Below are 26,796 nucleotides of genomic sequence, written 5' to 3'. Positions count from 1 at the left end.
GCGAGAGAGCAGGGGGGGACAGGGGTGCTTTTTTTTTTTTTTTTTTCTTTATTATTTTTTTGATTATATTTATCTTATTTTTAAACTGTTCCTTTCATTTTTATGTTTTTTAATCATTTTTATTGTTATCTCAGGGAATGTAAATATCCCCTATGATAGCAATAGGTAGTGACAGGTACTCTTTTTTTAAAAAATTGGGGTCTATTAGACCCTAGATCTCTCCTCTGCCCTCAAAGCATCTGACCACACCAAGATCAGTGTGATAAAATGCTTTCCCTATTTCCCAATGGCGCTGTTTACATCCGGCGAAATCTAAGTTATGAAATGCTCGTAGCTTCCGGTTTCTTGGGCCATAGAGATGTTTAGAGCCATTCTGGTCTCTGATCAGCTCTATTGTCAGCTGGCTGAATCACCGGCTGCATTTTCAGGTTCCCTGTTGGGACAGGAGAGCCAGAGAAAAACATGGAAGACGGTGGGGGGGGGGGGATTCTCTCCCACTGCTTGTAAAAGCAGTCTAGAGGCTAATTAGCCGCTAGGATTGCTTTTACATGAAAGCCGTCCGCTGGCTGAAACGAATGATACCAAGATGATACCTAAACCTGCAGGCATCATTCTGGTATAACCACTCAAAGTCCAGCAGCATACCAGTACGTTGCTGGTCCTTGTTGGGCATATATTGTAAACTTTTTTTTCATGCAGCCTGTGGGCTGAACGAAAAAAAGATATTGATCGGTGGGTATGCCCACCATTAGAATACCTCCCTTCATCCACCCACTTCTAATGATGGGCATACATGCACCGTTTATATATGCCGAAGCATGGGGGCATCCTCCTGCAAAAGGCAGGAGTAAATCGCTCCTCCACCCACTGCTGCCCCCACGCTTCGGCATATATGCTGAAGTATGTAACTGTGGTGGTGAAATCACCTCCGACATCGCTGGAGTCACGGCTTTATGTATCGTGGGAGCAAACGCTGTTGCTGTCAAGATAAATAAATCCGCGCTGCAACTGAATGGCGTACCTGCTAAGCAAATGATGGTTAACAAAAAACAAAGTAACATTACAGTATAACAGTAAGACTTACCATACCTGCAAAGCAAATACAAAAAAAAACATAGTAAAAAATAAAACATTTAACGCAACCTGTGCCTACCTAAAATATATATATGCCGAAGCATGGGGGCATCCTCCCACAAAAGGCAGGAGCAAATCGCTCCTCCACCCACTGCTGCCCCCACGCTTCGGCATATATGCTGAAGTATGTAACTGTGGTGGTGAAATCACCTCCGACAGCGCTGGAGTCACGGCTTTATATATCGTGGGAGCAAATGCTCTTGCTGTCAAGATAAATAAATCCGCGCTGCAGCTGAATGGCGTACCTGAAAACAAAAAAATGGTTAAAACACAGTAAACTATAAAAAAAATTACATACCTGAAAAGCAAACATGATAAAACATAACAACAATAAAACATTGCAGAATAGAATACAGTAAAAAAGAGCAGAACAATAGAGAGAAAATAGAGAGAGAGAGAAAACAATAAAACGACAACTATTTTTGGTTTTTTATTTTATATTTTTCTTGTGTATTTTTTTTTTTTTTACTTTTTTTTTTATAACTGTAACTTTTTGAAACTGTAACAGTTCCAGGTTTGGGTCTCTCAAAATGCGATGGCATCTTGGGAGACCCTGTGAAAGTGTGTCCTAGTCTGTGCAATGCTGTACCCTATGCTAAAACTCAACTAGTGTATGGTAGCGCTCAAAACATTCACCAATGCAAAGACCAGGATTGCCAGGACAGGAGGGACAATAATACCGGGTGTCACGCCTAAATCCGTTAATCTGGTTATATTGGTTATATTCGTGGACACAGAGGGGTTTCTCCACAACACCAGTCGCCGTAGTAATTTGGACCGTCGTGTCTGCATGAAGGGAGGTGAGAACGAAAACATTCTTCTTATCCCTCCACTTCATAGCGAGCAAATCATTACACTGCAAGCAGGCTCTCTCCCCCAGCCTAAGACGGGAATCTACAAGCCGCTGGGGAAAGCCCCGGCGATTAGGTCGCACGGTGCCACATGCTCCAATCTGCTGATCAAACAAGTGACTAAAAAGTGTCATGCTCGTGTAATAATTTCCACATATAAATGGTACCCCTTTCCGAATAAGGGTGACACCAAGTCCCACACTATCTTGCCAGCACTTCCTATGTAGTCAGGGCAGTTTGTCGGCTCTACGTGACTATCTTTGCCCTCGTAAAACATAAAACTACATGTATAGCCTGTGGCCCTGTCACAGAGCTTATACATCTTGACCCCGTATCTGGCACGCTTGCTGGGAAGGTACTGTTTGAATGACAAGCGGCCAGAAAATTTAATCAGGGACTCATCAACGCAGACAACTTGATGGGGAGTAAACAAGTCTGCAAAACGTTGGTTGAAGTGGTTTACGAGGGGCCGAATTTTGTAGAGCCGATCGTATTCAGGGTCTCCACGAGGACGACAGAGTTCATTGTCATTGAAGTGCATGAACCGCAAAATCTGCTCGAATCGTGCCCTGGCCATGGAGGCAGAGAACACGGGCGCATGGTAAATTGGGTCAGTGGACCAATATGACCGCAACTTACTCTTTTTATTCAAGCCCATGTTGAGGAAAAGGCCCAGAAAGAGCTTAAATTCGGAGACCGTAATTGGTCTCCCATCTCTGGCAAGGGAGGACTGGGGATTAGCGGCGATGTGTTGACCAGCGTATAAATTGCTTTGGTCCACAATAGATCTGTAGAGATCTTCGGTGAAAAACAGTGAATAAGAATCAAGTGGCGTAAAATCAACTGTTTCCACCTGAATTCCAGGTTGGCCAGTGAATGGGGGCAGTACGGGTGCTGCAGAAGTGGTGGGTTCCCAATTCGGATTGGCGAATGCAGCAGGAAGGGCACTATGGGCACGATGGGCCTGTCTTTGTCTTCTTGGTGGCAGCGGGACACTACTTGTGCTTGCCACCTCGCCAGCTTGAACTGCACTTATGGGACTCGCCACGTCACCAAGTGTTACTGCAGTGCTGGATATGCAACCAGGGTGTACTAGGCCGCTGGTGCTTGCCAGTTCACCAGAAGGAATAGCGGCGCTAGTACTGCTCTGCTCCATACGAGAGCCCTGCGGTTCTTGCACTTCAAGGACAGAAGAAGATTGGGGTCTGGTACGCCTGACCTTAGCAGGGACCACAACTCCGTCGTCAGAGCTATCTGTCATGGAGCTGCTGTCCTCTACAGGATCGTATTCTGAGCCTGAATCTGACAGATGAGTGACTTCCTCTTCACTATCTGTCATTCTCAGAACCCTGTAGGCCTTTTCACTAGTGTACCTTCGATTTGCCATTTTGGGCTCTAAATTTAGGGGTACACTAGTGAGACTCACAGGCAAAAAAGCTCCTGACTGTCAGCGACTGTATCAACATGCTACCAAAAAACTGTTAGCGATCGCAGGGATCAGGCCTGACTCTGCGAACGCTGCAGTTATGTGTGCTTAGTGTTTTGTAAGTGTCAGTGATCGATCGATACTGCACTTGGGTGGGCTGGGCTGGGCAGGGCTGGGCCGAGGGGCACAATGCAGGTGGTAGCAAGTATCTGGGCTGATCCCGCTAACACTGCGTTTATGGGAACCCTAAACTACTGGGGACGCTAGTATAGATCTGATCGGATCAGATATCGATCCGCGTAGATACTATACCACTAAGGGAGGTGTATGCTGCGTGCGTGGGTGTTAGCGGTACTGGCGCTAATCTGACGCTGCCTGGGGCGACACAGACCTTATCTGACCCTAAAAACTTAACTTATATCACCGCCGGGCAATTAGGGGGTTAAACCTTTATTAGGTAATAAACGGCGGGTGCCCTAAAACTATAAAAAACAAACTAACTAACCAGCGTCACCCGTAACACTTATACGGTGATCGCTGGTGAAAGGGTTAACTAGGGGGCAATCAAGGGGTTAAAACCTTTAGTAGGTAGTATATGGGGGTCCCTGTCGCTATAAAACACTGACAGCGAACCTATATACTTACCTCCCTAACTAGCGTCACCTGTGTCACTAATACAGCGATCAGAAAAACGATCACTTAGCGACACTGGCGACGGGGGGTGATCAAGGGGTTAACCTTTATTAGGGGGGGTTAGGGGGGTACCCTAGACCTAAAGGGGGCTAACCTAACTGCCCTAACACTTATAACTGTCACAAACTGACACCAATGCAAAAAAAAAAAAAAACTGCTATTGGTGTCAGTGTGACAGGGGGTACAGGGGGGGGTTCGGGGGGTGATGGGGGGTAAAAAGTGTGCCTGGCGTGTTCTACTGTTAGTGTAGTGTTTGTGTAACTTACATTGATGTCTTCTCTCCTCGGCGCCGGAACGAAAAGACCGGCTCGAGGAGAGATGACATCACTTCCTCTCCCTCTGTTTACATTACAGAGGGAGAGGAAGTCTGTCATTGGCCAGGAGCGATCGCGAGGGGGGAGCCACGAATGAGTGGCCTCCCCCTCACCTTTGATCGCCCCTGACCTCAATCCGACCGCCGCAGGCACCGGGGGGGGGGGTCCGATCAGACCCCCCACCCGCGGGAAGGCAAGGACGTACATGTATGTCCTTTTGCCTGCCCGTGCCGCTCTGCCGACGTACATCGTCGTGCGGCGGTCGCCAAGTGGTTAATATAGTCCTTCTGCAGGACCTGAATGATGGCAGAACAGGTCTCTGGAATAATGATCCCCAGAGCCTGGGGGGAGATGCCTGTCGAGAACGTGATGTCCTGCAGACTTCTCCCCGTTGCCAAGTACCGCAACGTGGTGACTAGCCTCTGTTCAGGAGTGATGGCTTTCGGCAAGCAGGTGTCCTGCCTGCTAATATAAGGGGACAGCAAAGCCAACAAAAGGTGAAAAATGGGGTCCGTCATCCGGAGATAATTCCTGAAATCGTCAGGATTATTCTCACGGATCTACCGCAACAAAGGCATGTGAGAGAATTGGTCACTCTGGAGCAACCAATTCTTCGTCCATGAACTCCTCCCCACCCTGTTCATGGACTGGGCTTGGGTCAAAGCAAGAACCCCAACACCAAGCCCCCACATAGCACGAACTCTGCGATGAGTACGTAACCGCAATATGGCTTCAAAACGGTCGGCTGGTCAGAACGAACTAACAGAATGCACTGAAAAACAGAAAGGCCTGAGAAGAATGAGCTGAAAATCAGAAACGAGCGGACAAGAATGCACTGAAGATCAAATACATACTATAATAATAATAATACGCACTGACAAACAAATGCGAACTGACTACACACACTGAAGAACAGATACGAACCCACAAGCACAAACTGAAGAGCACTAACAATCTGAAAAGCACAAGGCTGAAAAGCGTGAATCGTCTCTCACCAAACTTCTACTAACACGAGATTAGCAGAAGGAGCCCAAAGGGTGGCGCACTGGCTATTGAACTTCCCTTTTCTAGTGCCGTCATACGTCTTGTACGTCACCGCGTTCTTGACGTTCCGAATTTCCGACAAGATTTGTGTGACAGTGTGTATGCAAGACAAGTTTGTGGTATGTGGTGTATTTGGTGGGCCCAGCATGAAATTCTGCTTTGTTTACTTGTATAATAAATTGAGCCATAATAGCTGTTAAAAGAATCCTGTGACACTAGATCGCATAGTTGTGGATTACTTGGAAATCACTTTTGCAATGGCATCCCTGTTGCTGCTGTGGCTTTGTCCTGTTTACATTTACATTTACTAAAGCACCGCATGGAGTTTGGAGCTCTAGAAATGCCTCTGTGTAATTATTAAATTAAATGGTACTGATGGATTGGCAGTAATAGTATCCCCCCGCACTGCAAATGCTAAATGCTTGCTTTTGCCTAGGGTGCCATTAAAAGCACTCTTCATGTGTTAATCAGTAAAGGGGTAATAGCAGTGATCTTTACTAGCTTTAGTCACTGATTGTCTTCTGATACATGTCACCAGTCTCCAACAACACCTCTGGTATGTCTGAAGGCTTGGCCCATCTTTTCATCTAGTATATCTGCTATCTTTGACAGTCCTCTCCTAGCATTACATATTCTAAACATTCTACGTGGCTCTTTATTGATGTCAGGGGTCCCAGCTGAGGCTCCCTACAACTCGTAAGTTGACAACTGCTGCATTAGTTCTCAGTAGAGAACTTGTCCCTATACAGATATGGATACTGCCTTTTCTAACTTGTTTTCAAACATGGCTGCCCCAAAGCTGTCATCCCTATGCTTACTCCACTACATGCTAGTTAGTTTATGTTGCTGGGCACTTGTGGTTTAAAGGACAAACTAAGTTTCCCAATGTTTTGGAATTTCCAACAATGAGATTTCCATGCAGTTTGTGTCACCATCCTTATCCACAAGGCCATAGTGAACAGGCATGATTCCTGTATTATTTGTTTGGGGTGAATGATGCAGAATCCATTGGGGTAACATTATGCCATCATTTAGCTATGTAAGTACTATGGCACTTGATGGGAATTCTTAAAGGGGGATGCAATGCCGGATAACCCCACAGGTAGCAGAAGCCACGGTTTAATTAATTAGTCCACCCAATAGCCATAATAGTCTAGTCTCAAGTGCTAATGGATCATTGATCCATGAAGCCAATTAAAATTTTGTCATGCAATAAGAAGCACCATTGGTCATATTTACACACAATAATCTTCTTAATGGTGGTACAAGACTGGTCATAGCTTGGAAAATATTATTCTGGGTCTGTGATCATACCTAAAAGATACAAGATCAAATATGTTTATTGTTATAAACATTATATATACTTTTTACTTGTACTTGGAACATTGGAAGGTCATATTCTGAGATGTTTTTTGTGTCATGGGCTAAAAAGGGGTTAAATGAGACATGCTGCAGAGGACAGGACAGCCAGTCTGCTCTTGCTGTACTGCATTGTCAGTCTCTGCTCAGCAGAGGTTTTCCCCCTCCTGTCTCTCATTGTGGCTGAGTCTTATCAGCATCTTGCAGGCTTGCCATCAGTATGCACCTCATTATGCCTACAATAATGTCCTCTGAATGCAAATAGATCAGCAGCCGGCAAGGAGCCCCCATGCCGAGGACTGGATGTACGAAGCGCCATCACCCTCCTCTGTGTGTTTATTTTCTGCTGTAGTAAGGAATGTTACAACATCTCTGTGTCTTGCACGGTGCTCCCCCATCTTATCTTGGGAAACCGTATTTGTTACAGCACCTGTCTGACAACCATTCTTACTTCCAGGATAGGGTGACCCGAGCCGTGGTGAGATTAGAGAGCCTGTTAGAAAAATCCATGACCAGTTTGTGGCAAGAAACCAAATCTGATTTTGTCTGCCCACTTTAATATCTCTGGCAGCATTTGTATCCTACATTTATACTGTGCTTTGAAAAGAAAAAAAAAAAAACTGCAAAGGAAAAAAAGAGTTGTAGTCCTTGGCAATACTTTAGATGTCAGCATGCTTTCTCTGTACAGGGAGTTACAATATATTAGTGGAGGGGGGAACCCCCTGTGAAGGTCCTGGACAGCCGAATTACACAACTGGATATCAAATGCCGCAGAAGTAAGCCCAAAGGCTATATTGGTCTTCATTGCCTAATGTAGCAAGACATAGATGTGTGCTACCCAAATGTATTTTTTCTATGACATTTTTACACACTTGTGTTTATCAATTTAAAATAAATATTGTCAGATTAACCACTAGATGGAACATTTACTGGATCAGTTTAGTTTCTGTAAGATATCAGCTATACTGGAAATGCATTGTTTTCTTGCAGACTTGCATTGTGTTAAAGAGCAGTAAAGGATAACCACTGTGCAGCACTTCAAAGCAGGATATTTACATATATTTACATAACCAAGGAGTTTTTAGAACATTAAAGTCATTGCAAACCCCCACCTTATAAAACACATTCAGTTTAAGGGTCCATGCACATGGGCTTTATAAAAATGCCAGTTTTCATGGCACAAAAAAAAAGCTCATTTTGAGTGTTTTTTTGTACTAGCATTTAGGTGTATGCATGCTTGTTATACTCAATGTGGAACCCCAGGGGTTAATCCTCCGCATATGTAAAAAGGCTGTTTGATCCTGTCTTCTCTGATTATCCCCTTCTTCCACTGTCCCCAATCCATTTTCTTATAAGACAGAGCCTTTAGAGTCACTCTGCACATGCTGAGTTTGGTGTATATTGCTAGAGAGTTGAGTTTTTTTTTCTTGTAAGGGTGCATGTGATCAGCACATGGTCAATCAGCACTGTCCAGACAGAGGGTCTGGGGCCATGCAGCCTCATAGGACAGTCAGAGGAGAATGAAAACTCCTCCTACAAGCTTTAACCATAGTTACATACATAGTTACATGGTTGGTAAGGTTTAATAAAGACAACAGTCCATCCAGTTCAACCTGTGTAGGTGTATGTGTGTGTAGAGAAATCATTTCCCATCTCCCCCTAAATTGTGTTTGCTAAGAGTCTTTTACAAGCTATTCATACTTCCTGCTGACACCACCGATTGTGGAAGAGAGTTCCACATCCTTACTGCCCTGACAGTGAAAAACCCTCTACGCAGCTTAAGGTTAAGGCTTCTCTTCCAGGCTCATCCTGTGGCCCCGCATCCTTTTACACTCCCTGGGACTGTTTCGTAAAGTTTCACCATTGAGATATTTGTATAATGCTATCATATCTCCTCTCAAGCGTCTCTTCTCCAGGGAGAATAAATTTAGCGCTTGTAGTCGTTCCTCATAATTGCGGTCCCCCAGTTCCCATATCAATTCAATTTAGTTGCCCTTCTCTGGACTCTCTCCAGCTCCAGCACATCCCTTCTGAGGATTGGTGACCAGAACTGGACCGAAGACTCCAGATGCGGCCAAAGCAGAATTTTTTTAAACTGGTAGATTAATCGTTTTATCTCTGGAGTAAATTCCCTTTTTAATGCAATATTCTGCTGGCTTTAGTAGCCGCTGCTTGACACTGCATGTTATTTCTCAGTCTGTCTTCTACTAGGACCCCCAGATCCTATAACCAGACACTGATAGAATTCACAAGACTGCTATATACTGCTGTTGACAAAAGGTATTTAGCAGTTTATACTTACTAAAACTATTGTATTTCCATGTTCTGTGTATTGTGGAAGACCAGATATAGTGAATGCAGGGTCCTGGGTTTAGTAACACTTTAAAACGCCTAATGCTCATGGACACATGGGATAACATTGAGCTGCTTCTATATGCAAAATGCAAAAGTCCTGTAAAAGCAGTGTTTTATTAAGCCAGTGGGCATGGACCCTAAAATAGAAATGAAAGGCAAACATTTGTGTATAGATATAAAAAAACATTATAAATACCTTTTTTCCCTTTTTTATAAATGATCACATAATCTCTGTTCTCAGCTGCATAAGAGGGGGGGTAAACATCTGCTTGGATCACCGTAGCGATCTGACCTACCGCTACCCCACCCGAAAAAATAAAAGAATTACCAAAACTTAAAGCAAAGGCACACAAGTGGAACTTCCCCTTTTCTGTGAAGCACTGCTTTAAAGATGCATGCATATGGGAACTTATGCCCATACACGCAGGTGAATGGCTGTACATGGCTGTAAACATGTAAATACCAATCATACACGCATGCGGCTTCCTGAGTATGGGAATATGCCTGGAATTCTACCCTAGGTATTTTCAGCCTCTTACTTGCAATCACAGTGCAAAGTCAGGCATGATGCCATTGCTTTCAATGGTGCCAGTTCACACCAATGTCTTAACTGATGGCATGCACTGAAAAAAATAGGACAGGTTGTATTTTATTGGTTCATCTACCATAAAATGCATTGCAACAAAACACATTTAAAACTGTACACCAGTGTATATTTGTTATATGCATTTTAAAATGTGTGCTGTGTATGTTTATAAAGACATTCCTCATTATGACTTAAGGTCCCTTCAGTTGAGCGGTGTCTGTTCCATAAACAGATCCCATGCTGAATCGGAGGAGAATGGAACAGATGTCACTTTTGTGATATCTATGTACATTTAGATTTTGCCTCCAGCCTGAAAGCTGACCTTTGTTAGGTCTATAGGCAGGTGAATGTAAACAGGTACACATCTGATTACACCCTTTTACCTCCAATGTGTCTTGTTTACTTCCAAAAAAACGATGCATACCATTTTTTTGTCTTTTGGACCTAGATGGACTTGGAGGTAGTCGGATGTAAACGGACGCATGTACGATTGCCCATAGATTATCATTGAGCTTCCGTTCAGATCCACCTGAAAAACTAATAAGAGGATCCGATCAGAACCCTCTTCTAAAAGGACCCTTCCATGAAATCCTATAGGATCCAGGAAATTGTGTTCAGAAACTTGTTCTCAAAACTGTTTCAATGATTTAGATAAGCAGATGTTAGATTATTATACTGTTATAGCTGCTTTAGTTGCAAATTTGACCGTTATATCTTGGGCTCTCTGAACAAAGCTAGTGTGCTTAGGGTTTTTCGATGTTTATCCTCCTCATGTCCCTGTGATCTTGTGTCTTGCAGAACCAGGCTGAAGCTCATTATAAAGGCCACAAGCATGCACGGAAGCTCAGAGCCTTGGAGAGCGCACGACACAAGCAGAAGCAGAATGGAAGTCGAGAAAGAGCATCAGCGCCCCCAGTGGACACCAAAAGAAGCACAGACTCTCAGAGTGAACGTAAGATCCTTTCAGGGCATCACCTTTCATAAACTCTTAGTATTATTTTTATTCTTATTTTTTAGCGACAACAGTTTGCTCATCCCTTTACAATATAAAGGGGGGCAGTACCATTACAATACATTTCAATACAGAAGGAAAAGGAGGGCAGCATTGTTCGTATTCTTCCCTCCCCACCATAGGTGTACGCAGCCTATTGCATTAGGGTGTGCACCCCAAAGCTCGTGTGTGTGTATATATACTGACGGTGTCAGTAGAGCAGTGAATGGTGTCATAAGGGCAGAGATTGGTGTCAGTAGTTTTTATTTTTATTATTTTATTTTATATTAATTTTTACAAATGTATTTTTTTATTAATATTTTACAATTTTTTTTAAGAGAAAAAAGGAGAATTTTTTTTATTTGGTGAAGTATCAGGGTTCTAAACAGGGGGAATATGCGCCACACTGGGTGATTAGGGTGTGCCCAGGCACACCTGGCACACCCTAGCGGCACACCTATGCTCCCCACAATGCTTTATATGGGTGACTGGGTTGCTGCTTTTCACAAAGGACAAAATTAGGTTACGTAGATGAAGAAATGCATTCATTTTATTTTGAACAAGTACAAATTTGTTTTGACCAAGTACAATGCTATATTTAAATATTCCTTGACTGGAGGAGGAACATCTTGGTGGGTTATGAAATGCAATCGAATTGGGGGTGGGTAAATCGCTCTTAGCCATCATTCCTGGTGGGAGAAATGGCCATAGCTGGGCAGAGAGCCCTGTAGACTTCCTTTTCCTGCTGTAAACTCCAGCGCATGCTTTAAGTGGTTACTTGTTAGACATTCAGTGATTACATGTCAGCTTACAGCCTCCTGCATCTTCTTTTGAGTGCTGGTCTTCGGGCCTCTTCATTGGCCAGAGCAAGATTACATCACTCGTGCACATCCATGGGAGGCCATCATCCTGGCACTGTATGCTGAGCTGTGCATGCGTAGCTCAGTTTGCAGTGCTGGAGAAGAGAGTGAGCAGGCAGGTAGGGCCATTTTATTGCAGAAGAGACAACGGGGGTTATTTCCTGAAGGCAAATCCACTTTGCACTACAAGTGCACAGCAAGTGCACTTGAAAGTGCAGTCGCTGTAGATCTGAGGGGGACATGCAAGGAAAATAAAAAAACAGCATTTTAGCTTGCACATGATTGGATGATAAAATCAGCAGAGCTTCCACTCATTTCAGATCTTCCCCTCAGGTTTGCAGCGACTGCACTTCCAAGTGCACTTGTAGTGCAAAGTGGATTTGCCTTTAGTAAATCAACCCCAATGGGGATTGATTTACTAAAGGCAAATCCACTTTGCACTACAAGTGCACTTGGAAGTGCAGTCGCTGTTGATCTGAGGGGAGACATGCAAGGAAAATAAAAAACAGCATTTTTGCTTGTACATGATTGGATGATACAATCAGCAGAGCTTCCCCTCAGATCTACAGCAATCTATAGCGACTGCACTTACAAGTGCACTTGTAGTGCAAAATGAATTTGCTTTTAGTAAATAAACCCCCCTGCATATCTCTTCTGAAATAAAAGCATATCTATTCGCTGTTTGTTACAGTGGAAGTTCAGTTCTGCTTTAATATTGTATGTCTGCACACTACAATGCATTATTGTGAAATACCGGAGTCACACTTAGGTTAAAGAATTCCAGGTATGGAGATTTTTATATTCCAGCTTGACCCAATAATTATGCATATTTTGGATCCCCATAGAAGCTGGAAATCACTCTAGTAGGCACTGCTATTTTGACTGCTCAAAGAACATAGGAGGTCATTCGCTCAGTGCAGGCGCCATTCAGAAAAAGCTTTGCATTCTCTCAATGAATGCAAAGCACTCTCTGATTGGACGAAGTGAACATTGTAATGATACCACCTTGCCTCTCCACCTCATTCATTAAGAGGATGCTTGGCATCCATTGAGAAAATGCAAAGTGTTTTCTAAATGGGGCATTGAGTCAAGTGGCAAACTCTAGTGTTCACAAAGCAGCAGAGCATCCACTTGACACAGGACCTGGTAACTAGTAGTGATCACTTTTTTTCTTTTTTTTTAATTTTAACTAGACAGACTTGTGTCATTTTTCAACCAGACTAATTATGTAACTGTAGTAGCAGTGCCTATTACAGCCCGAGCTTCCACAGGGAACCCACAGGTATGGCAAATACATGCCTACATTGATCCAAGCTGGACCAATATACATATGTGAAAATATTCATACCTGGAATTTCCTCTTTAACCACTTGCTGACCAGCCGCCGCAGTTGTACTGCAGCAGAATGGCACGGCTGGGCAAAACAATGTTGTGTAACGTCCCTGTGGCCACTAGCTGATGCGAGTTGATACGAGCTGATGTGAGTGCCCGGCGGTCACGATCACCGCCGCGCTCCCGCGATCGCCGCTGACACACAGAGAATCTGAATCTGTGTGTGTAAACACACAATTTCCGGTTCTCTGAGGGGAGAACAATCAGATCGTCTGTTCATGCAGAGTATGAATAGACGATCTGTTATCTTCCCTGCACAGTCCCCTCCCCCCTTCAGTTAGAACACACAATAGGGAACACATTAACCCCTTGATCGCCCCCTAGTGTTAACCCCTTCACTGCCAGTGACATTTTTACAGTAATCAGTGCATTTTTATAGCATTGATCACTGTATTAATGCCAATGGTCCCAAAATGTGTCAAAATTGTCCAGTGTGTCCGCCATAATATCGCAGTCCCGATAAAAATCGCAGATTGCCGCCATTACTAGTAAAAAAAGAAATTATTACTAAAAATGCCATAAATCTATCCCTTATTTTGTAGACACTATAACTTTTGCGCAAACCAATAAATATACACTTATTGTGATTTTTTTACCAAAAATATGTAGAAGCATACATATCGGCCTAAACTGAGGAAAAAATAGTTTTTTATATATTTTTGGGGGATATTTATTATAGCAAAAAAGTAAAAAATAATGCATTTTTTTTCAAAATTGTCGCTTTTTTTTGTTTATATATAATATAATATATAATAATAATATATAATATAATAAAAACCGCAGAGGTGATCAAATACCACCAAAAGAAAGCTCTATTTGTGGGAAAAAAAAGCACATCAATTTTGTTTGGGTGCAACGTTGCACAACCGTGCAATTGTCAGTTAAAGTCGTCGCTTCAGTGCTGAATTGCAAAAAGTGCTCTGGTCAGGAAGGGGGTAAAATCTTCCAGGGCTGAAGTAGTTAATATTGTGTACATCAATATGTGGCAAGCAGTGAGAAAGTAGAAAAATCTGATAGTTAAATGCAGTGACAGCTGGTGTTTTTTTTGGGGGGGGGGGGCGGAAACAAGCACCCCACAGGCGGCCGCCAGCACTCCCCCTTCCACCCACTCACTCGCTGTCTGCCAGTCGGTCCGGCACTTACCCCATCTAGGTGACAGGTGGTGGCTGCAAGCAGCGGCTACTGAATCCTCTTCTCCAGCATGGTGACTTGCACCGTGAGTCTCCTCCTAGGCGCTAGGCGTCAAATAGGATCGCCTGTCCTTTTAGCCAATTGGGTGGCGGGTCTCAAGCCTGCTTCCTGATTGGCCAGGAGGAGGATTAGTGTGAGAAGAGCGAATATTCATTCGCTCTTCTTACAGAAATGGGTGGGCTCGGATTGTAATGCTCTGTGCCCTGAGCCCACTCTTTTTTAAAGCTTATTAGAGCTTCTGGCTCTAATCATGTGCTTAAACCCCCTCCCCCCATTGGAATTTATGGTCCAGCGCCCTGTATGTAAATCAGGGGGTGGGGCGCATGGATGGGGGGGTGCCACCCATGCACCCTTAATGGACTGCCCGCCACTGGTCAAATGATCTTTTCTTTATAGTAACTCCTACTAATGGATGGCTCTGACAGTTGCTTGCATCTTTGGGCAGTTATTATCATTGGTGTATTAAAGTGGATTATACTTTTCAGTTTGCTGTTCTTCCGGAGCTTGGAATATCTATCAGACAGATTATTAGTTCAGTTTAGTAATAAATCTGTTACAGCGGAGGCATACTGTATATATTAATGTTTGATAGTGTGATCTGGTAACGGCACAGCTGTCATTTTCCCTACCTCTCTTCTTTAAAGGTTCCAGGTAATATTATTAGAGGCTAGGGATCTTAAAAAGACTTTTCAAAATGTTTAACTGTACACAGCACAATCCATAGTTTACACAAAGCATTGCAGCAACCAAAAAGAGCATATCCGTGGAAGTAACCTTTTGTTTCAGGGATTTTTTTTTTGCAATGTATCAATTAAATTGCATTTCATTTTGGGATTTTTTTTTAAAGAATAACGTACTAAAGATGTAAAGGAAATGTCCTCAAATCGAACTGAAATGGTTACAGTGCAGCCAGTCTCTAGCTCTTACATAACCTGATTTTCCCTCTCTCTCCTTCAACCAGCCTAAAGAATCAAACTGTACAGTAATACAAGGAAGAGAATCCTCTTTGATGTCCGTCATGGATGTTAACATGTCCCATGTCGGAGGATAGAGATAAGCCTGGAGAAGCATTTGTTAATTGCTTTTGAACTTGGTGTTGAAGATAATTGCTTGATTGTCCCAGCAGGGAACTATTCCCTTTTGTCCCCACTTGTACAGAAAAAGCTGGGAGAAAATTACACAAATTTAAATTTTGAGCTAACACAGGCCGTGAATGTTACCACTAAATAGGACCAAGAGATGGGAAAGCCATGTTTACTGGCCTCTGGCTGCTATTCATAAATTGTATATGGCAGAGCCTCTAGTCTGCAGATAGATGTAAAGTAAGATGTTCCCTAACATAAATGGACCTTGGTTTCTGTCCTGAGATAATGGGAAATATCATAATAAAAACAATGAACACAAATGAGAAGGTCCTTGTTTTTTTATTATTTAAGTTATTATTAGTTCCATGAACAATAGGAAATTATCACAGATAACCACAGGCTCCTTTCACACTTGTGCGTCTGATGATCTGACTTGTGAGACCCAAAGTCTCAGGTCATGTAAAATGCCATTAATCTCTACAAGAGTCGTTCCAATTAACACTACTGAAGTTGCTGCATCTTCAGAAAAGGTTCCTGCAATACTTTGACCCAACTTCAGTGCCAGAGAGTGTAAAAGTCTTATCAAAATCCCTTCAAAGTCGTGTCAAAGTCGGACTCCAAAGTTGCACTGAAAATCAGGCCACTTTGGAGTCGGCTAGTGTGAAAGGACACTAACAACTAATACACAGAGACATGACACAAAAGGGAAAGAACAGACAGATGGGAAAAAAATCCAAATGACCTTTTACAACTTATTTAATCCAACCTTCACTACATATTGGCATTTTACTTTACTACATATCCCTTACATTACTTATTGGGTTCACCCACTCTTCACCGTTGTCCCTTCCTACCCCCCTTTATCATCTCATAGTCCACTTCCTCACCTCCTCTACCCCTCTAAGAGCCCATTCACACAGGGGCAACACGACTTCCAGCGCAACTTTGGGAGGCAACTTGGACACGACTTGCGTATGAATCACAGCGCAACTTGGGGCGACTTCAGCGCGACTTACAACACGACTTGAGGTCACCTCCAGGACAGGGAGCTGAACATACCAGGCTCTTAGGTCTGGTATGGATGTTAAGGGGAACCCCCTACGCCAAAAAATCCATACCAGACCCTTATCCGAGCACGCAGCCCAGCGGTCAGGAAAGGGGGTGGGGATGAGCGAGCACCCCCCCTCCTGAACCGTACCAGGCCGCATGCCCTCAACTTGGGGGGGTGGGTGCTTTGGGGAAGGGGGGCACCCTGCGGCCCCCGCCACCCCAAAGCACCTTGTCCCCATGTTGATGAGGACAAGGGCCTCTTCCCGACTACCCTGGCGGTTAGTTGTCGGGGTCTGCGGGCGGGGGGCTTATTGGAATCCGGGAGCCCCCTTTAATAAGGGGCCCCCAGATCCCAGCCCCCCACCCTATGTGAATGAGTATGGGGTACATCGTACCCCTACCCATTCACCTGGGGGAAAAAAGTGTCAATAAAAAAAAACACACTACACAGGTTTTTAAAGTAATTTATTAGGTAGCTCCGGGGGTCTTCTTCCGACTATGGGGGTCTCTTCCGACTACTCCGCTCTCCCTGGCCTCTTTTCCACTATCTCTGACCTCTTCTCTTGGTGTCCGGTTCTTCTCCCACTCTCTGGTTCGTCTCCTGCTCTCCGGTTCTTCTGCCGGGCTCCTCTGCTACCTTCTACTGTTTTGCTAGCGGTGGCCCGGTCTTCTCCGTCGTCTTCTTCCCTCTTCTCTTCTTCCGATGTTGACACGACGCTCTCTCCTGCTGTAATGCCATGTACGCGGTGCGCAACGACTTATATAGGCATGGTCAATTCAATATTCCAGTCGCACACGTTCCCGGACAAATGGCAAAAACATTAATGGGTGCTGTAACGATTACCAGTTGGGTTCTGGAAGCATCAAACAGAAGTACATCTTCGCCAGCACACCATGGATCAGCAAACAAACATGTCCAAAAAAGTTTTTTTAATCAAAAATGGTCACATCACAAAGAAGGTGCAACGTTTCAGGGCCGCGCAGGACCCCTTCGTCAGGCAAGTGATGGGGTACACAGTGAAACACAACATATATATAGTGGCCACCAATTAGGGGAACAACAAGTGCAGAGTGCAAGAAATAGTCCCCTCCCCCTCCCACTGACGTCAAACTGACGTCAGAATCCCGCCAGAATCATAAAAAATAACAGTCTATACTTGCAATCATGACATAAATAACAAGCATACAATGCTGTAATGTAGAATAGCGTGTGTACCTGGGATTAATTGTGTCCGATCAGCTAGGATTGCCGATTCTGCCCGCTCGGGGCGCACTGTTGTCTAGGACTCAGCAACTGTCAGTCACCTGGAGGTCCAGGGAGCCAATCGCATAGTGCTACGTATGCAGCGCATGCGCCCGGCTCGCTGGCAACAGCTGGATGCGAAGGACGCCTGGCCGCGGGGCCCCCGTCACCACGGAAACCCGTGACGTATGGCCGATGCCGCGTCAGGTAACCAAGGGGAGGTGAGAGCATACGGGAGAGGAGAGAAGGGAAAAGTGAGGAAAAGCGATATAGCGGGGAAAAACATGAGAGGGTGCTGTGAAAATGGTGTAATGTGGAGAACGAAGGGGAAGAAATGCCATGACAAGAGCAAAGGGATAAAGCAAGGAGGAACAAAGTGAAAAATAGAAAGGGAAAAGGTACCTGAAACAGATATAAACATGAGTCACGGCAAGAATGACAGGGTAAAAAGGGACAGGGTAAAAGGGGGGGGAAATACGGAAAAAAAAGGGGTGAAAAAAAGGGGGAAAAAGGAAGGAAAAATATAAAGTGCGAGGTTAGGAGAATATAAGACAAGTTGCAGTGTATAGGACAGAAAAAAAATTAAAATAAAGGAAAAAAAGGAAGAAAGGAAACTGAAAAAAATGGGAAAAAAAGGAAAAGAAAAGAAAAAAAGGGGGAAAAAAGGGAAAAAAAGAAAAAAGGAAAAAGGGGGGAAAAAAGGGGAAAAAGAGGGGGGAAAAAAAGAAAAAAAGGGGGGGGGGGGGGAAGGGAAAGAGGGGGGGGGAGGAAAAAAAGGAGGAGAAGGAAAAAAAGGAGGAGAGGGAAAAAAAAGGAAAAGGAAAAAAGAAAAGAGAAAAAAAAGGGAAAAAAGGGGGAAATGAGGGGGAGAAAAAAAAGGGGGGAAAAAAGACGGGGGGGAAAAGACGGGGGGGAAAAGACGGGGGGGAAGGAGGGTGGGGGAGGAGGGGGGAAAGGGGAGAAAAAGGGGAAGGGGAAGGAGGGGGGAAGAGGGGGAGGAGGAGAAGGAGAGGGAAGGGTGGGGAACAGAGAAAGAGGTGAGAGAGAGAATCTGGGGATACCATATGTAATTGCCAGCGGGAGCCAGATACGACCCAATAATTTTTAATGGGAAATTAGTAAAAGGACTCATTGTCATAAGTAAGGTAAATGGTACCAAAAATGGTTAGAGTGCCCGCTGGATGATTATCACTGATATGTACCAGATGCGAAGAGAGGTGTGAAAGAAGTAAAAGGGATTGGGGCGTGATGTGACCCAGTGACCCCGCCCCTTACGACGTCACAGTCCCATCATGCCTCGGGACTGTGATGTCATATGTGTGGCAAGCCGCACATGAAATGGCACTGAAGTAGCTGGTGTGAACCATAGCTAAAGCTGTCCATACATGGTTAGAAAATCCTTTGAAAAAACAGTTGTATTGGGTAAAAAATCTGTCGAACATGCATGCGATAACACCATCACTGTATCAAAATATTTCCCAGAATTGTCGACAAATTATCGATCATTAACATGGATGGTACATTTTTTATCGATCGGTGACAATGTAAAGATTTTTTGACCTTTATGAACCCTCCCACTCGCCAACTGTATTTAAAAGAAAGATCTAACTTTTCATTGCTTGTACTTCCTGGGTTACGTTTTAACACGCACAATGCACATGCTATAGGTTTTTTCAAACAGTTTCCGATCAATTCCATTACATTTCCAAAGTTGAACGATCGAGCGTATTGAAGGCTTTTTCAAAATATTTTCTAACCATATATGGCCACCATAAGTGTGCTCAAGGCCTTAGTCCCAGTTCACACTTCTGCGTTCTGTGAGATCGCATGGGATTCTTACCGCACTGCAATGTGAATCACATGCGATGTCTGTGCGATGCGATTTCAGCCATACCGATACTATGGCTGATATCGCATTCGGAAAAATACTTGCACAGGTCCTTTTTTCTGGTCTGAACCACGATCTGATCGCATGGGTGTTCACACCCATGTGATCCAATTCATGTCCGAACTGACAGTTCGATATGCGAGTTTAAATGGGGGTGTCATTAACAATGTATTGACACTCCCGGCAGTTTGCATATGGCAGTGTGAACTGCCGTGCAAGTCGAGTGCGATGTGGGAACCCGCAATGGATTTGCAGGGTTCCCGCATTGCACAAGTATGAACCAAGCCTTAACGAGTCTCCTACCCTCCTTTCTCCCTGTAAGGACTATTAGGGTGTGTAAAAACAGTATTTGAGTCTGTGTTCCACTCACGAAGTGATATCCATGTAATTTTTAGGGAGAGGAACTTTAAGGCCTGTCAGTGGGCTTACTTTCTCCTTTTTTTTTTCATATCCTTTTACCCCAGGCTGCTCCCCTTCTCTTAATAGGGGGCAGTACTAGGGAGCTTCTATCCACCTTATCAGGAGGAGAAGATAGTATTCTGACCAGGCCTCAAGACCATGCGGGGGAGTGGTGGTACTAACCCCTTTTCCCAATCCCATTACTCAGATGCCCGCCATCCCTGCTTGTTTTTTTGTATATTCCTCCCTTTGCTGGATAAGTTGGGTTAAATGTATTCTTATATGATGGGCTTCTATCATGGAAAAGATTAGCATTTCATCATAAGCAAGTCACAACAGAAGGAGTTGCATTGAAATGTAATGTTACTTTTTGAGAAGATCCCACTTTGTGTTATGAAATTTCAACGCCGATGACACCCAAATCTATCTGTCTACTCCTCACCTCACTCCTTCAGTCTCCTCTCGCATTACTAACTTACTAACTGACATATCAGCATGGATGTCGCACCACTTCCTTAAACTAAATCTCTCTAAAACTGAGCTATTAATATTCCCCCCCGCTCATGCCCCCCTCCATGACTTTTCCATCAAAATCAACAATGCAACCATCAGGCCCTCCCCTCACGCCAGAGTATTAAGTGTAATCCTAGACTCTGACTTGTCATTTCAGCCCCGAGTCCAATAGTTGTAAAAAGTTTGTAGAATTCACCTCTGTAACATCTCTAAAATACGCCTCTTTTTAACAAATAAAACCACCAAGCTCCTCATTCACTCCCTTGTTATCTCTCGGCTTGACTATTGTAACTCCCTTCTCATTGGCCTGCCTCTCCATAGGCTATCCCCTCTTCAGTCTATCATGAATGCTGCTGCCAGACTTATCCACCTTACCAACCGCTCAGTGTCTGCCAACCCTCTTCTCCAATCCCTACACTGGCTCCCAATCACCCAGCAAATTAAATTCAAAATACTAACCACAGCATACAAAGCCATTCAGAACTCTGCCCCGAGCTACATCATCAATCTTGTCTCCAAATATCACCCAAATCGTCCTCTCCGCTCTTCTCAAGACCTCCTACTCTCAAACTCTCTTGTCTCTTCCTCCCATGCTCGTCTCCAGGATTTCTCCAGAGCCTCTCCCATCCTCTGGAGCTCGCTACCTCCACTGGTCCGGCTATCCCCTACTCTTACTACCTTCAGGCAATCCCTGAAAATTCGTCTATTCAGGGAAGCCTATCATGTCTCCAGCTAATCTCCTACCACTTCCATCAGCTCATTCCCCATAGTTACAACCTTTTGTACCACATGCCCCATCCTCTTAGATTGTAAGCTCTTCTGAGCAGGGCCCTCTTAAAGGGTTGTAAAGGAATTTTTTTTTTTTTTTAAATAACAAACATGTTATACTTACCTCCACTGTGCAGCTCGTTTTGCACAGAGTGGCATAGTATGACTTGATAAAGTCACGTGACATGTGACGCAACGCGTCGGGAGAAGCCAAGTGACGTCATCCGTAGTGTTTTGCATTGCTCTGATTCGCACTCGCAGATGAGAGCGAGGAGGTGATCGCGGTGGGCGGCTGACTGCTTTATGCGCTCAAATACGATACTTATACAGTGAGTGCATCTTGTTTTGTGTTGCCATAAGGCTTTAATAGAAAAGTTCACTGCGCAATGAAAGTTTTTTATATTTTGTTTGCATGAACGAAAATTGAATTACTGGAGCCAAAACGTCAGTGGATTACCTATAATCAGTAGGCTATTGTGGGTGTAATTGGAATGTAGGCTGATTCCCACTCAATCAGGGAGAAAGTCAATCTACCAGTGAATACCAGCTGTTTTTATGGACTTGATGTTTTACTCATTGAGGACTATTATATGAATGCAATATAGATACCAACAACTGCATATGAATTTAGGAGTAACATAAGCGATCTTAATTAATTATCATTAACTACCTGTGTATATATGTAATATTTATTCATTTACGGATTTTACCTTTTTTACTCAATTTGGAAAAGTATTTAGCGCACTATCTCACTTTATATAGTTTGTAGAATTCACCTTCGTAACATCTCTAAAATACGCCCCTTTTTAACAAATGAAACCACCAAGCTCCTCATTCACTCCCTTGTTATCTCTCGGCTTGACTATTGTAACTCCCTTCTCATTGGCCTGCCTCTCCATAGGCTATCCCCTCTGCAGTCTATCATGAATGCTGCTGCCAGACTTATCCACCTTACCAACCGCTCAGTGTCTGCCAACCCTCTTCTCCAATCCCTACACTGGCTCCCAATCACCCAGCAAATTAAATTCAAAATACTAACCACAACATACAAAGCCATTCACAACTCTGCCCCGAGCTACATCATCAATCTTGTCTCCAAATATCACCCAAATCGTCCTCTAAGCTCTTCTCAAGACCTCCTACTCTCAAACTCTCTCGTCTCTTCCTCCCATGCTTGTCTCCAGGATTTCTCCAGAGCCTCTCCCATCCTCTGGAGCTCGCTACCTCCACTGGTCCGGCTATCCCCTATTCTTACTACCTTCAGGCGATCCCTGAAAACTCATCTCTTCAGGGAAGCCTTTCATGTCTCCAACTAATCTCCTACCACTTCCATCAGCTCATTCCCCATAGTTACAACCTTTTGTACCACCTGCCCCACCCTCTTAGATTGTAAGCTCTTCTGAGCAGGGCCCTCTTAAAGGGGTTGTAAAGGAATTTTTTTTTTTTTAAACAACAAACATGTTATACTTACCTCCACTGTGCAGCTCGTTTTGCACAGAGTGGCCCCGAACCTGGTCTTCTGTGGTCCCTCGGCGGCTGTCTCAGCTCCTCCCTGCAAGAACTAACCACCTTCATGCAAGCTCTCTCGCATGGTGTTTAGTTCTTGCGGGCGCGCTCCCATGATACAGCTGACTGCCCCCGGCGCACCGTGTCATTGGATGTGATTGACAGCAGCGCAAGCCAATGGCTGCGCTGCTTTCAATCCATCCACTCTAGCCAATCAACGGCCAGGCTGAGCGGCGAAGAGGACATCGGGGGCGAGCGCAGCAGGTTTAGGAGCTCAGGTAAGTAAAACGGGGGGCTGGGGGGGCCGGTATTGTCGGATGGTTTTTCACCTTAATGCATAGGATGCATTAAGGTGAAAAAATGTGAACCTTTACAACCCCCTTAATCCTCTTGTATTTTATTGTATTGTAACTGTATGGTCTCCTTTTATATTGTAAAGCGCTGCGTAAACTGTTGGCGCTATATAAATCCTGTATAATAATAATAATAATGAAACATTGGTTATGAAATGTATTGTTTAGTTATTTTCCTTCCTTGGTCCTTTCTTGACAAAATCCAATAAAACCCCAGTGATAGGAATAAACAGTATTTTACTCAAATCTTTCTACAGTTCTGGTATTTGTCTGGCACTTTTTCTGGATCATGTTTTATATGTTTTCAATGTTTTTATTGAGATTTTTCAAAGAAAGACATAAGCAATAATCAAGAGTTATCTGAACGGATGTTCTACCCACGACTGCGACCTATCTTCCTCTACCCGACACCCCTAAAGCGATCAGACTGTGTCGAGGGGAGGGAGAATTTGCCACCAGTGTAAAACACAAAAAATTAAAACAGAAACACAATCCTTTACCGGATCATGTTTTATAAATATCCAATGTGTCAAAAGAAATGCATTTCTGTGGAAGAAAGCCCATCACGTTGTGATGATTTGCAACCCATGCATGATTTCCTTTTTTCATATTAGTTTGTCATTATGGCCAGGAAAAATAGAAATTCTAGGTATTTTCTTTTAGATTGCTACAAAGGAGAAATTTTGGAGACTTATGGAAGTATTCATGGTATGCTCCTAATCATACTATAGTGCTTTTAGTTTGTAATTGTGTGCCTCTTTTTGTTTTCTTGTAGCAACAGATACACAGGCTGAAATTACCAGGCTTAGCGAACTGGACACGGAGCCAAGCCACCACAGTCCAACACCTGAACCTCAGACCATTGATCAGGAGGACGAATGTGCCTCTCCAGAGACCTTAGACAGCAGTGCTGAGTTAATGGACACCGGGTCCCTGGCTCCAGAGGAACCATATAGTCCAGAGAAGGCCTCTGAAGAAAACGGTGTTTCCACTCAGGACAGTGAGAAAGAAAGAAAGAATAGAGAGCACTTATACTGTGCCACCTGCAAGGTTACTGTGAACTCAGCATCTCAACTGGAAGCTCATAATGCTGGTTAGTAGTGGCGACATTATTGTAATGTCATCTCTCTACATTTGTGAAAGTATTGCCACCTCTGAACAAGTTATTGGTTCCACTTCTACATATTCAGTAGTATATTTGCAAATATTCCTCAAAACCCAGAGGAGGATACTTTTATGTATCAGTAAAAAAAAAAAAAAAAAAAAGTGTTAAAATTGTAGCAATATCCACAAAGTAACCCTGTCACCAACATCAAAAAATGCAAGGTAATAGCACAGAAAAAAATGTATTTTAAATGCTTAATTGCAGACTATTCCTTTCCGTAAATAATTTTTATATTCACTGCAATGTGTCTCTAAGCATGCTGGAAAATTGTCTACTCTTGCAAGAATCAGTTCTCTAACACAGCCACCTTCCTCCTTGCTCATTATAGCCCTCTCCTCTTCTGGGAAGGTGTAATTACTCTGTGCTGGTGCAGCTCCTCTACCACTGCCCACAGCATTGAGCTGCAGTTTTACCACCCATGACCTTCCACCTAAAATCTACAATACAGTCAAAGTGGGCTGTTCACATGCTGCAGCATCTCAAGCTGGCCAGCATGTCAAGTTGAAACACAGCCTCTTAGCTAGTGGGGCCATACCATAAGTGAATGGCTAGGATTGTAGCACATTAGTCATTGTAAATTGCCACAAAAAAAAAAAAAACAGGCATTCAGAATTTGGTAAGATCATTTCCTGAACATCTGACAGTGTCTGCTTAGCCATACACTGAAAAGCAATCCACCATGGATTGGTTTTCAGAGAATGGGCTAGTGTGAACTTAGCCTTACTGAGCTAAATCATATAACTTCAGCTCTATGAGTAGGTAATGATACTGTATATTTGAGGACTACATGGACTCATTGACATGGACCAAAATACATTTAAAGCGTTTGTAAATTCAATTTTTTTCTTTTAAAATAACAAAAGTGACAAATTAGTGCATCTCTGTAGTCATTTATACATCCTTAGATTTTTTTTTTACATGCAAGTAGTTTAAGTACCTAGTTGTGACTTGGTACATGCATCTTACAGTCACTGCACAGCAGAGCTTAGACTGGGGTAGCATAAAGCAAGGAAGTAAGGAGCCAGTTGGTTATGCCTCAGCACAAGTATCATACTGATAGGAGGAGAGAACGGACATTAGCCCATAAATCTGCAGTTTCATCTTTCACTGTCCAGTCATATAGTGGGGGGGGGGGGAGGAGTGCTAATGAGCTGCAGCAAAGAATAATCTTCCTTCTATGTATTTCTAAACTAAATTTTAAATCTGAACTCCAGGCACAAATTCCCTGTCAAAGAAATTGTAATTTTTCTCCATCCAGTCCTTACACAGCTCTACCACGTCACACAGCCTTTATTTTCCTAGTCCAGTTGCAAGTGAGTTGAGCAGCATTTGGAGATCTGTATGGGAGGATTGTATACACATTAAAAGTCATTATGTTATGGGTTGTGGGAGGAGCATATGAACGTTTACAAACCACTAAACTTATATCTGATGTGCCTCTCCTAAAGATCAGGACACATGGTAGTAATATATTGTTATTGTAACAGGTGCAAAGCATAAATCCATCTTGGAAGGGCAAAGCACTCACCCAAGGAGGAACAGGGGCAAAGCTCTGAGCCGTGCTACCCGAAAACCTAAGAGAATTGGCAACAAAAGCAGCATTGGTATCCAGAATAAAGCCTTCAACTGCCCCGTGTGTGAGATCCATGTCAACTCTGAAACCCAGCTCAAACAGGTAGGTTGACCCTCATGTTTACTCAGCTCACTTCCTCCTGGAAGTGGTATGGTTTGGGTATTGTGACAGTCGCGAGTGTCAGCTGTCAGAATACAATAGCTGGCAGTAGAAATCCAACAAGTAATTTATCTCCTTCAGCCAGCAGGGCGGTGTCAGGCCAGCTTCAAGTGAGATAAAAACCTATCTATTCTTAAAGATGTTCCCTCCCCACTCCTTCTACCTACCCTGCCTAATGTGTATAAAAAAGATCTGTACACCTACTTATTAATCCACTTTTGCCCAGTCACGATCCACTCATGTTGAGTGAGGCCACATTCACCAAGTGACCAGTAAAAGTACACTGTTTCCCCGAAAATATGGATTTGGAGATACTGTTAAATTGTTTTGGTAATATTTATATACTGGCCCCTGGCGTAACCTCTTTATGGGTGTTATGTACAATTCTATTTGGAATAATTTTTTAACTTGGGATTTTCATGTAAATTTGTCCTTCTGTATTAATAAAGAAAATGGTTTTAATCACACTTTGGGGGGGCGGGGAATTACTAAAAATGCAATCTAGCCCTATCTAGCCCTGTAAAGAAGAAATCGCTATACAGTGGAACCTTGGATTACGAACATAATCCGTTCCAGGAGAATGCACATAATCCAAAGTACTCGCATATCAAATTGAGTTTCCCCATTGAAGTAAATGGAAATTAAAATAATTTGTTCTGCATTGACTTCAATGGCATGCAATACCGCATGCGGCCAGAGGTGGGGGGGCCTCGGAGAGCCTCGGAAACGGCCGGAAAGGCCCGAGGACACCTCGGCACACCTCGTAAAGTCTCCGTTCCTGAGGTTTGCCGAGGTAAGCCGAGCTGTCCTCGGGCCTTTCTGTGCATTTCCGATCGGTGCCGCCCCCCCACCTCAGGCCAAATGCAGTACTGCACACGCTTTGGCCTGAATCTGCTCA

At 43.7% G+C, this 26,796-nt stretch overlaps 1 protein-coding gene across 2 annotated transcripts in view; it reads left to right on the top strand.

The window, feature by feature from the left end:
• Nucleotides 1–26,796, top strand: part of ZNF385C (zinc finger protein 385C) — a 798,047-nt gene that overhangs the window by 731,681 nt on the left and 39,570 nt on the right. For both annotated transcript variants that reach the window (XM_073606093.1, XM_073606094.1), the window contains 3 exons: nt 10,561–10,714; nt 23,777–24,094; nt 25,654–25,841. In XM_073606093.1, the coding sequence (XP_073462194.1) occupies nt 10,561–10,714; nt 23,777–24,094; nt 25,654–25,841 (660 nt within the window). The remainder of the gene's footprint in view (nt 1–10,560; nt 10,715–23,776; nt 24,095–25,653; nt 25,842–26,796) is intronic.

This window comes from Aquarana catesbeiana, linkage group LG12 (assembly GCF_042186555.1).
Source record: "Aquarana catesbeiana isolate 2022-GZ linkage group LG12, ASM4218655v1, whole genome shotgun sequence".
NCBI lineage: Eukaryota > Metazoa > Chordata > Amphibia > Anura > Ranidae > Aquarana > Aquarana catesbeiana.
This window is presented reverse-complemented; position numbering and strand designations above follow the sequence as displayed.